Below are 12435 nucleotides of genomic sequence, written 5' to 3'. Positions count from 1 at the left end.
TGTGTTTCTAAACCATTGCATCACCAGTGCCTAGAACAGAGCTTAGGCACAAACTCAGCCCTCAGATGTGTGTGCATGAATGACATACCTGAGGCGCTGCTGTGGGCAGGACCCTGTGCTGGATGCTGAGAATACGGAGACCAGGAACAGAGGCTGGTGGGGAAGAGGGTCGTGAGGGGCATCAAGGAGGGGTCCTGTATCCAATTGAAGGACAAGAGGACAAGGAGTTCGCCAGCTGGAGACCGGTGATGGAGAAGGTCCTGAAACTGGGCTGAACTAATGCATGAATGTGTGGAGGCTCTGTCTTCTCCCCCACAGCTCTAGCTCCATGAGAGCAAGGCAGACATCCTGCACTCCTGTCTCCTCCTTGGTGCTTGGGGGAGCGTTGGGTCCCTTCTCTGCATCCAAAGAGTAGTTTTAGTTGATGGATCTTCCTTCTCAACGTGAACATGGCTGGTCTGCCATGCTCCTCACTGCATTGCTTGTGCCCTCTTTGCTCGGCTCTGCTTTTAGGCCCTTGCCTGGGAAAGCTGCATCTTTTCCCACCTGAGCTACACCCTCTGCTTCCCACCCACTCCACGGTTCCCCGCCCTTCACCTTCTCTGCTCAGCCCACTCACCTGGCTCTGACCATCTCAGTGGGTGGGTGCCAGCATGTACCCTCTTCCCATGAGATTTGTTGATTTCATAACCATAAATAGATGAAATGTTCTGAATGCTTCCCTAGGCAAGTAGAATTGGGGGAGTGATAACATAATAAAAGGACCTTAAGAGAAAGAAAACAGCCTGCTAAGAGGCAGTCTTTGCACAAACCAGCCTATACGAGGATTGTTTTCACTGCAGACGGGTGGACTCTAGACCCAGGATGGGGGAGTGGTACTTGGGAAGCTGTTCATCTTCACATGGTTTCAAACTCATGGATTCAAAAGAACAACCTAGTTGAAAGTGGAAAGAAGTAGAAATCAGGAAATTTGGGTTTGAATTCTGGATTTATCTCATTCTGTTTCATAGCTGTCTGACTCTGCACAAGTTACTAAATCTCTCTGAGAAAGTGTATAGAGATTCTTCCCCTGGGTTAGGCTGGAGGCTCTATGAGGCCTGAGACTCCACAGGCCTGTCATTTCCCTCCCACCAGCACATCCTGTCTTCCCGTTAATACCTTAATTGCCACCCAAAATGAGGCCCTGAGGCTGTGGTTGGGTTAGGATGAAATGGGTGTCCTGACTCTCCATTGCTAACTCCAACTCATGTTATCATGGGGATAGGATGTGGAACATCACTCCTGCATGGGAAGGCTACATATACACAGCTACGGAGGGACTAGAAGCTACTAAGGACCTAGCCCATAGGGCTTCCCAGTCTCTTCACTCTTAAGGAGTATAGGGACGCTACTGCTCTGTAGCATTTAAAAGACTGAAAGGAGATGAAATGACATTTTAGTATGGCCTGGGCCCAGAGAGCTTCTAGGTGAGAAAGAGAGAGGCAAGCAAAAATATTCCTAGTATGAATTCATCCTCTACTCCAAAAGAAAGTCTTTTTTCTGTTAAGGGTCAGTTAGTAAATATTTTAGGTTTTCAGGCCATATGGTCTCTGTTGCAACTGTTCAACTCTGCCATTGTAGGGTGAAAACAGGCAAAGACAGTATGTAAACAAGGGATTGAATGTTAATAAAACTTTATTTGCAAAAGCACTCAGTGAGTTAGATTTGGCATGCAGGTCAGATAGACCTCAACTCTACCCCAAGGTGTGAGAGAAAGAGCCTGGACTTGGGGACGAGAGCTGGGGTTAAGACCCAGCTTCCCCAATAACTTGCTGTGTGACTTAAGTAAATCATTGTCTCTGAGGCTCAGTTTCACTATCTATGAAGTGAGTATAGTAGTACCAACTGGATTTGTCCTGAGAACAGGTTTAACAGGTCAGAGCAAATCCGAACAAATCTTTTCATTTCTTTGTTTCACCACGTCAAGTAGAGCTAACCCCCTCCTCAGGCCATGCCCTTGCCTATTGAGGATGGCGGCAGCTGGCTGGAAGGGAGGAGGTGTTTCTCTCTAGAATCAGATTCTTGGTCTGGCTTTCCAGCCTCCAGCCCCAAGTGACCCCATTTATGCAGCAAGCCAAGCACAGGAAGAAGCGAGGAATCCCTTCTTTCCACCATCCAGTCATTTGGCAGGAGGCTACAGTTCACTCAAGACAGTGATGTGGCTGCAGTGGCTGGTGGCCAGGCTTTAGAGGATGCATTTGAGACTCAGGCTGGGACTAGACTTTGAAAAGATGAGCTTCAGTTCTTCCCTATGTTGTTCAGCTATGTCCCAAATTGCCCTGGGGTCCAAGTCAAGTAGGCACACCTGTGGTCTGGTGGTGAGTCACGGCACCGCCATTTGCCATAATAGATCTCTTTTGAGGCATCTTGTCTACCTGTCTGGCCTGACCACCATTGATAGCTCGTATCTTTTGGCACTTTGTCATCTGTCCTGAAGACCCATCCAGTGACTCATTCATTCACTCATTCATGCATTCATATATTCTCTCTCTCCCCCCATCTCTCTTTATCCTTCTCTTAGATACATTTGTCCACAGCCAGACAGGATACATTTTGACAGTCTTCTGTCAAGATCCTTGCCCCAAGGCTCCAGAAGAGCAGCTTTAACCGGGAGCCTCCATGCTGTTTTAAAGAAACAGACTCCTCACTCACCCTCCAACTCCCTCCCAGGAGGTCATCCTCCTTGGTATCTCTGGAAAAGCTATACCTTCTCCTCTCTGATAGAGGCTAAGGGGTGATGTCCCCCCACCCAGGTCCCCAATAAGGCCATATAAGACATGGGCAAGGGATCTCACGGCCTGTTCTTGCTATAAAAAGCCCTTTTTCGGAAAAAATAATAAAGAAAAAAATCAACCAATCCCTCCTCGATGCCATCACCTCTTCTTGGTGATTTTTCGGGGAAGGAGTGGGCGGGGTTGCCATGGCAACAGATGCGAGCTTGTCTCAGTAAAGAAGGGACCTTGATATTTTTTTTCTCTCTCATTCTCTCTTTCAGTTGTGTATGTGTGTGCATGCTGCGCATGCCTGTGCCCACACCAGAAATTTTTTTTTTAGAACTAAAGAAAGCCCTTCTCTTCCCTCAGTTCCCCAAATATGGAGTGATGGAAAACCACTTACTCCTGCAGGCCAGGGACGATTCAGGATGGTTCAAGAGAAAAGGGAGAGGTCATATGGGGCTCCTTTCCTCTACCTTTTAGCTAGAGATTGTATGCAACAGAGACCTTCACAAGTGGTTGGGGTCCCAAGGGCTGGAAAGAAGGGAAGGTGCTAGGTGAAGAGAGGTGGTTAAGGCATAAATGGTTCAAGAGCCCAACAAGTGACATCTGAGCAACAGAAGGGGCACTGAGGCTAGGGATGCATGTAAATCCACACACATCATCAGATGCTGAGAGAGAAAGGCATAGCGCCAACTCAGAGGTGGCCACAAACATGGACAAAGAGGCACACAGAAAGCTGCAAACATATAAATACATATAGGCACAAACATAGAACTGCATAGAACCCAGGAAGTCATAGACATTCTTAATAAAGACAGACAAAGATGCAGGCATAAGCAAATGCACAGATTAAAAGGTCTACAGAAACACAGCTACAAAGACACATGCAAACAGGCACACAGAAACCTACAAACACAGTCACAATCAAAAGGACAGACAGACACACATGCACATTCTCACAGCCTGGCTCCCTCCCTTCAATTGCCCAAGCATCACTAAGCAGCCGTGCATAGCTGGAAATGCTGCAGGCTCACATAGAGGGTTCAGGTGGGTGGCTCCTGCTCCTTTTATTTCTTCTACAAACTCACCCCAAAGCCCCCTCTCAATTCACTTCCTTGCCCACTTTCCTATAGTCAATGGGCTCTGATACCTCCCCCATCTCAGACTTCCAATTCTTAGCCTGTTCTGTTGCTGCTGCCTGCTGCTTGGGGAGGGAGTGGGGTGACTCAGCCAGGCCAGGATGACTCACACTGCCAGTATTTTTAGCAGCAGCCAGGAGCTCTCTAGCGTGCCAGCCGCCCCCCTCCTCCTGCTTGCTATTTTGGAACCATCACTGGTGATATAAATAGCTCCTCTCCCACGGCCTGAAGCTGCTGCCAAGCTATTTTTGGTTCTTCACAGTTAAAAATAGTTTTACGGAGGTGGGAGGCAAAGGGAGTGGGAGTTGGCCTGGGGAGAGAAGACATTCGGGCATACAGAGCTTCTCAACTTGACTCAGAGTGGGCGAACTAGGATGAGCCCCCTCCCTTGTCCCTTTCTAGGCTCTTCTCTTTCAGAGTTCCTCCCCTGACCCCATCTCCAGTCCATTCTGGAAAAATCCAAGAGCTCTTTTCGAGTTCAGTTCCCTCCCCACTTACTTCATTCCTACAATTCAGAAATCTGCCCCTGCCACCGCCCCACACACAGTCCACTCCCTTATTCATTCTCAGTAGAGACGGAGACAGCCAGTTGGGGCCTCATTGTGAAGTCTGTATGGACTCAAGCTCTAACGTCCCAGACAGACCCATCCATGGTCCATATGACATAGCTGGTGATGATTCAGAACCATGGACAGCGGTGAGTGCGCCATTCTTTCACCGCGGGGCTGCTCTGCTTGTGGAGACCAGCAGGACCAAACAACAGATACCTCTCGGCATGGAGAGGAACAATAAGAATGTCTCTCAGTCAAGGACAGAGGACCAGTGAGTGGAGGAAAACAGGAACCCTGTCCGGGATTCTCATACAAGAACGGGGTCCAAAGATAAATGGTGGTGTGTGTACTCAGTCGGGTCCCACTCTTTGTGACCCCATGGACTGTAGCCCATCAGGCTCCTCTATCCATGGGATTTTCTAGGCAAAAATACTGAGTGGGTTGCCATTTCCTACTTCAGGAGATCTTTAAGGGCTTTTCCAAATAGAAGCTTGATCGAGGGGTATGTGAGTACATCTGGGGTCAGACAGAGATGGAAGTGGAAGAGACATACTTTCTGAAGGAACCTTTTTTCTGTCACCCAGATAAATAGGGTTAGAGATAGTAGCAGGTAGACAGACAGTCATACCCCTTCCCTCCATCTCATTTGTGCCACTGAATACAGGATGGTTGATGTGGATGGCCCCCACCTCTGCCAAAATACACAAGAGGTTAGGATGGGGGCCCCAGAGACCTGCTTCTATGACAGCCTTCTCCTCACCTGGGTCTCCTCCTTCTACTCTACCTCTCACGCCACCACTCTTTTCCATGAAGAGTGAAGACCCCTTGTGTCAAAGTTTATCTCCATGCTTCCTCTGGGACTTTCTACAATCAGGCCAATCCCTTCCCCCCAAATTTTAAGTGGCCTCATCCCCAGCCCCTCAAGTGATTTCGCATACACTCCTATCCCATAGAACTCAATTTCAGATAAAGCGTCCCCTGGCTTATTTCCTTCTCCTTTGGTTGGGGAAACAAAGGCACCCTTCAAACCCCATGCATGCTGAAAAGAGAGAGATAGGGCAAAAGCAACAGGATGCGGGATACGAAGGCGACAAAGAAGAGAGACTGGAGAGAGCAGAAGGGGAACGTTTGAGGAGTAGAGGGCACACAAAGCCAAGATAGACCACCAAGCAGGCAGTGAGATAAAGAAACTATCTGGAGCGGAGCGAGGGGGTGGAATGTTGAAGGAGAAACAGCGAGGAATCCTACCGCCGATGACTGAGCAGGGGTTGGAGGGGAATGTGGACAGCCTGCCCGAGTTAAGGGGTCTCTGGTATGTGCATGGATCGCGCAGAGGGTCTGGCACGGTCCCCTTGCGTCTCTGCTGCTTCCCCATCCTCCCCGCTGCAGGCAGGGGGGAGCCCTCGGGAGCTGTGCGGAGGCAGTCAGGCCCCGCCCGCCGCCGCCGCCGCGGCTGCCGCCGGAGGATTCCTGTCCTAATATGGAGCTGGGATTCCCCCGGTCCCGCCCCCGCCCCCGGCCCGCGGGGAGACTGAGGATTGCAATCGGGGCGGGGAGAGGGGAGCCGCTGGCTCTGGGGGCTGGCAATGGGGGAAGGGATAAACCCAGATCTTCACCAGGCCCTGGGACCCTGCCTCAGTTTCTCCCATCAGTGGCTGAGGTTAATTAGTTGACAGAGAAACGGAGAGTCACTGCAGACCGCTGCGCTGGTGTAGGTGTTCCTATTCTTGACTGTGGGAAAATAGAACCAAGGCCAAATTCAGCTGGTTCCTACCCCTCAGGACCTTAGGACCCTTTCCCCATCCATTCTAGAGACTTAGACCCCCATGAGACCCGCCTCCCCCCGCCCCCCGTGCGAAATCACCAAGCCTCGGGTTTGGAAAGGAGGGGGAGGAGATTCGCTCTTTGAAAGTGACTAAGGGAATCCCAGACTGAGTCATCCCTAGAGAGAAACCCTGGCTGTGGCCTATCCTACAGAGGCCAAGAAAGATCCTTCCCCGCCCCCACCCCTGCCCCAGACGAACTCGACCTTTGGCAAATAGGAGGGGGAATTTGCGTACCGCTCAGCTCTTCTCCATTCCCTTACCTCCTTAGAAAAATCGTTGTCACACCAGCACACTCCCTCCCAGCCCCCCCGCCCTCTTCAGACTCTCCTGCCAGGGTCTTCAGATAGCCTCAACCCTGGCCCTGACCCTTCAGCAGAATACACTTGGACACCTGGGTCCCTGCACCCCCTTTCAGGCCTTCCTAAAGCAGCGCCTGTCTCTGGGCTGAGCTGCTGCCAGCCGTGGCCCCCCTCCGCAGCCTCCGTTTTCCCCTCCCCCCCCCCGGCACCCCTCCCGCTCTCGCTCTACGTCACGGGATGACGTCGGAAGCCTGGGAGGGAGGAGGAGCGCGCTCCCCCCTACCTCAGCCAGCCGCTCCCGCTGCAGCTTGCTTAGCCCAGCCTCCCGCCCCCCCTTTCTCTAAAGCGAGCCCCCCACGCCTGACGGGAGCTATATAAGGCGGAACCAGGCAGGCGAAAGGGGCAGCGCAACCGAGCGGAGCCCAGGAGAGGAGACAGAGAGAGAAAGAGCCTGAGCGAGAGACGGGAAAGCAAGGAGGAAGCCACCGGTGCGTCGGGACAGAAACGCAGGTGTTCGGAGCGCCCGAGCTGGAGCTCCGCAGCCGCTAGTCATGTACCGCTCCACCAAGGGCGCCTCCAAGGCGCGCCGCGACCAGATCAACGCTGAGATCCGGAACCTCAAGGAGCTGCTGCCGCTGGCCGAAGCGGACAAGGTCCGGCTGTCCTACCTGCACATTATGAGTCTTGCCTGCATCTACACTCGCAAGGGAGTCTTCTTCGCTGGAGGTGAGCAAACCGGGGCTGAGACTCAAGCTGGGAAGTCTCAGGGAGAAGGAAGCTGAGGGAACCCGCTGGGACTGCCGCAGGTCTAGGGAAGCGTGTCTGCGAGCTGAGGGTGAGAAGGAACTTGGAGAACTCAAGACTTCCTACTTTGCCTCCTGAGTTCTGTCCAAACCTCACCTTAGTACTGAATAAATGTTAGAGAGCGTGGATAGTGTCCCTAGAGTCAGACTTACGGGAGCAGGAGAGCCAGGACAGAATGGTCCCAGTCCTCACCGGCGCGGAAGCGCTCTGGGAGCCAAGGGAGGGGAGCTTGGGAAGTTGCAGGGACGGAGCCAAAGCCTGGGGAAGCACAGCCGCTGTTCGCTATCGTGGAAGGGCTCATCTGCAGCCGGTGAAGCGCTGTCCACGGTGCTGACAGCATCACCGGGTTGCAAGGCTCTGCCCGCGGTGCTGAACGTTCGGTTGGCATTAGAGCGCTGTCCGTGGTCCTGAAACTCAGATTCTCCAACCCTCAGCCCCGACTTAGAAGTCGAAGGGCTCGCTAGCTGGAGAGATCCAGCAACAGGTTCCCCGGGCAAGAGCTGTGGGCAGTAGGTCAACAGGTGTGTGCAGAAGCAGGTCCATGAGAAACTCGATCCCAAAGTCTCTCACTTCTGTTTTGCTTCCTAGTCTTACTCCTGATTCACTCTATCTTCTCACTCTTCAGGCACTCCTCTGGCGGGCTCCACAGGGCTTCTCTCAGCTCAAGAGCTTGAAGATATAGTGGCGGCACTACCTGGATTTCTGCTTGTGTTCACAGCAGAGGGGAAGCTGCTATATCTGTCTGAGAGTGTGAGCGAGCATCTGGGCCACTCCATGGTGAGTGCTGAGGATCCTTTCAGCTTGGACTGCAGTGCAGATGGGGACACGATGAGTTTCCCCCTTTTGAGAGCCTGAGAATTACTGGGGAGGGGGGGTTATACCCTACAAGATGCTGTATGCCAAAGATTGGCTTTTGTTGCCTTCACCAATGGTCATCTCTCCTTTACCTTTCTCTAGGTGGACCTGGTAGCCCAGGGTGACAGTATCTATGACATCATTGATCCAGCTGACCACCTAACTGTGCGCCAGCAACTCGCCCTGCCCTCTGCCCTGGATACTGGTGAGAACACCCTTCTTTCTCAATTCAATATCCGTCCTGCTGCCTTGCTCCTTCCCATTTTTGTCTCTCAGCCATTCACCTTCTCACTAGCTTTTCTTTCACTCACCCAGATCGCCTCTTCCGCTGTCGCTTCAACACCTCCAAGTCCCTCAGGCGCCAGAGTGCAGGCAACAAACTGGTGCTTATTCGAGGTCGATTCCACGCTCACCCACCTGGGGCCTACTGGGCAGGAAATCCTGTGTTCACAGCTTTCTGCGCTCCACTGGAGACAAGACCCCGCCCCGGCCCTGGCCCTGGCCCTGGTCCTGGCCCAGCCTCACTCTTCCTCGCCATGTTCCAGAGTCGTCATGCTAAGGACCTGGCCCTTCTGGATATCTCAGAGAGGTAAGTCCAGAGTATTCAGACCCCAGAAGAAAAGCAGGTCAGAATGAGGGGACCCTAGCTTCTCGAGTCAGGGGCAGGGGGAATGAAATCTAAGGGTGTAGAAGACCTGGGGGTGGGGGAGGGAGATAACTGGGTATCAAGCAGGGAAAACAGAAAGCTGATCTCATCCTTTTCACCTTCCCAGTGTCCTAATCTACCTGGGCTTTGAGCGCAGTGAGCTGCTCTGTAAATCATGGTATGGATTGCTACACCCTGAGGACCTGGGCCACGCTTCTGCTCAACACTACCGCTTGTGTGAGTGTCCAGAGAGGCTGAGAAAAAGACAGGGAGTGGGGAAGGGCATGGGAAATCTGACCAAGAAGAGCTGTGACCAAGATTGAAGTTGGGGGGATATCAGAGGCTCACAGTTTTGAATTCCATAGGGTGAGCACTAAGATAAGGAGTCAAGGTGAGAATAGAATCAGAACTAGGGGATTCTGCATGGTGAGGTCAAAATAGGGAGTTGAATGGTGCAGGTGAGGGCAGTCAGAAAAGAAGGTGTCATGGATACCCTAATTCAGTGGAGAGGTCAGTTAGCAAGCGGGGAGTCTGGGTGGTGCTGTGTGATGGTTGTTCTAACTCTGCATCTCTTCTTTCCCCTCAGTGGCTGAAAGTGCAGATATTCAGGCAGAGATGGTGGTGAGACTGCTGGCTAAGCCTGGAGGCTGGGCATGGATTTACTGCCTTTTATATTCAGAAGGTCCAGAGGGCCCCATTACTGCCAATAACTACCCAATCAGGTGAGCTGCAAGGCAGGGGCCCGGGAGGCAGCCGAGGTGGAGGAAGAGATACAAACCAGAGAACTCTGGGAATGGACGCCAAACCCTTACCAGCTGCCTCTTCTTTCCCCTCCAGCGACATGGAAGCCTGGAGCCTCCGCCAGCAGTTGAACTCTGAAGAAACCCAGGCAGCCTATGTCCTGGGCACCCCGACCATGTTGCCCTCATTCCCGGAGAACATCCTCTCCCAGGAGCAGTGCTCCAGCCCTAATCCACTCTTCACCATGGGGCCTCCCAGAAGCACCAGTTTCCCCAGTGCTCCTGAGCTAGGTGCTGTCCCAACATCAGAAGAGCTTCCCCAAGCACCCAAGGACCTTGGCTTCAGTTACCTGACATTCCCATCAGGCCCTCAGCCTTCTCTTCAAGCAGACCTGAGCAAGGACCTTGTGTGCACGCCACCCTACACACCCCACCAGCCAGGAGGCTGTGCCTTCCTCTTCAGCCTCCATGAGCCCTTCCAGACCCACATGCCCGCTCCATCCAGCTCTCTACAAGAACAGCTGACTCCAAGCGCCGTGACCTTCTCTGATCAATTGACGCCCAACAGTGCAACTTTCCCAGATCCACTGACTAGCCCACTACAAGGACAACTGACTGAAACCTCAGCCAGAAGCTATGAAGATCCTTGCACCTCCACCTTCCCAGACCAGCTGCTTCCCAGCGCTGCCACCTTCCCAGAGCCTCTGAGCAGCCCTGCCCAGGAGCAGCTAACTTCTCCCAGCACATCATTCCAAGCACACCTGAACAGCCCCAGGCAAACTTTCCCAGAACAACTGAGCCCCAATTCCAGCAAGACTTACTTCGCCCAGGAGGGATGCAGTTTTCTCTATGAGAAGTTGCCCCCAAGTCCTAGCAGCCCTGGTAATGGGGATTGCACACTCTTGGCCCTAGCCCAGCTCCGGGGTCCCCTCTCTGTGGATGTCCCCCTGGTGCCTGAAGGCCTTCTTACACCTGAGGCCTCGCCAGTCAAGCAGAGTTTTTTCCACTATTCTGAGAAGGAGCAGAGTGAGATAGACCGTCTCATTCAGCAGATCAGCCAGTTGGCTCAGGGCATGGACCGACCCTTCTCGGCTGAGGCTGGCACCGGTGGGCTGGAACCACTTGGGGGGCTGGAGCCCCTGGACTCTAACCTTTCCCTGTCGGGGGCTGGTCCCCCTGTGCTCAGCCTGGAACTGAAACCCTGGAAATGCCAGGATCTGGATTTCCTGACTGACCCTGATCTGTTCCTGGAAGAGACGCCCGTGGAAGACATCTTCATGGATCTCTCTACCCCAGACCCCAATGGGGAATGGGAGTCTGAGGATCCCGAGGCAGCGGTCCCAGGAGGGGCCCCATCGCCTTGCAACAACCTGTCCCCAGAAGACCGCAGCTTCCTGGAGGACCTGGCCACATATGAAACCGCCTTTGAGACAGGTGTCTCAGCATTCCCCTACGATGGGTTTACTGATGAGTTGCATCAACTCCAGAGCCAAGTTCAAGACAGCTTCCATAAAGGTGAGTCCAGCCAGAATGTTCAAGAACTCAAGATCCTGTCTTGCCAACAAGGCGCTGGGTGGAGCTAGACAAGTAAATTCCCCTCTCTGTACCTCAGTTTTATTAGTGAGATATTTATTATTCTAGTTGTTAGGATAACTTCACTTGCGGTGTAGAGCAAGTACTAATGGAAAATAATATGGAGGTTCTGGATAAGTAGGCCTTGAGGGCAGAGGTTAGGGTGTGGGATAAAATACAAAAGAATCTTGAATAATAGTTGGTGCTTCCTAACTCTATGAGGGACCTAGGTCTGCTATCCCAACCCATTTTATAAATGAAGTTAATCAAGGGTCCCAGAGTTAAAGAAACTTGCTTAGGGTTACACAACAAGTTGATGGAAGAAGGATTAGTGCCAGTATTCTTTGTCCCCTAAAGGGAATACAGAGTGAGATTTGACAGGAGTTTGATAAAGACAGTGGGACTCAGCCCTTGGCCCCATGAGAGAGTCCTTGCTATGGCTCCATCCTTTCCAAAACCACAGCCATAGTTTCACTCCATTCATCCAAACTGCTCCTTTATCTGCTGAGCCTCTGGTGATCAGTCATGGGACCAAGATATTTGAAGCCCATCCCATGTGCCAATGGTACATCACACCCTCAGCCTATCTCTCCTAATAAGCCTAACTGACTGTATGTCTCTCTCTCTCTCTCTCTCTGTCTCTCTCTATCTCTCTGCAGATGGAAGTGGAGGGGAACCAACGTTTTGAATAAGTCTGTGACTTAACGTCGTCAAGTATGGCATATTGTCATCAAGACGTGGAGCCGTTCTCCACCCCCCCGGGGTTGTTGGGGGGATTCTGGGGGCCAGAGGGGGATAGATCTGATTCCCCAGGCCCTTCAGGATTTGGGGGGGGGAGGTGGGAGGACAAGGGAGGGGAGCTTCTTTTTAAAATTTAGAGACATCAAACGATCCCAGTTTCCATTTCAATCTGTATTCACTCGTAGTGAGTTTCCTTGAATGGGATTTCAAGCGGAGAATGGGGGAGTCTCACTTCCCCCGCCCCGCGCTGCCCCATGGGCCTGGGCCAGTTCTCCACTCCTGGGGGCCAAGTCACCCCTGGGTCTTGGTGGGGGAAAGGCAGTGCCCATCTGGGCCAGCCTGTGCCCTGAGGGGCTCTTGACACCCACGTAGAATTCTCTACACACCAGTAACGGGATTTCAATTCCGATGGACTCTGCCGCCCTGGCGGCTCTTCTTGTGACTTTTGCGCCCCGCGCCTGGGGTGGGGGGCGCGAAGAGACGCTACGTTCCTTTCCGATGGAGGA

The 12435-nt window shown here is 52.6% G+C and overlaps 1 protein-coding gene across 1 annotated transcript; it reads left to right on the top strand.

Annotated features, from left to right (window-relative positions):
- Positions 1-7122: 7122 nt before the first annotated feature.
- NPAS4 (neuronal PAS domain protein 4) lies at positions 7123-11876 on the top strand. Its single transcript, XM_010837757.1, has 8 exons — positions 7123-7297; positions 8001-8152; positions 8333-8435; positions 8546-8819; positions 9004-9113; positions 9463-9598; positions 9714-11131; positions 11848-11876. The coding sequence occupies exons 1-8, from the start codon at positions 7123-7125 to the stop codon at positions 11874-11876; spliced, it is 2397 nt and encodes a 798-aa protein (XP_010836059.1).
- Positions 11877-12435: the final 559 nt, after the last annotated feature.

Source organism: Bison bison, unplaced genomic scaffold (assembly GCF_000754665.1).
Source record: "Bison bison bison isolate TAMUID 2011002044 unplaced genomic scaffold, Bison_UMD1.0 scf7180017864080, whole genome shotgun sequence".
Taxonomy (NCBI): domain Eukaryota; kingdom Metazoa; phylum Chordata; class Mammalia; order Artiodactyla; family Bovidae; genus Bison; species Bison bison.
The sequence above is the reverse complement of the archived record's forward strand: the minus strand, read 5'-3'. Positions and strand labels throughout refer to the sequence as shown.

What these genes read in the sequence shown, in the direction of transcription:
- NPAS4 (XM_010837757.1), top strand. Translation starts at nt 7,123, where the DNA reads ATGTACCGCTCCACCAAGGGCGCCTCCAAGGCGCGCCGCGACCAGATC. An exon ending in CTTCTGGATATCTCAGAGAG is followed by an intron (nt 8,820 to 9,003) that starts GTAAGTCCAGAG and finishes TCACCTTCCCAG; the next exon opens with TGTCCTAATCTACCTGGGCT. An exon ending in TCAAGACAGCTTCCATAAAG is followed by an intron (nt 11,132 to 11,847) that starts GTGAGTCCAGCC and finishes ATCTCTCTGCAG; the next exon opens with ATGGAAGTGGAGGGGAACCA.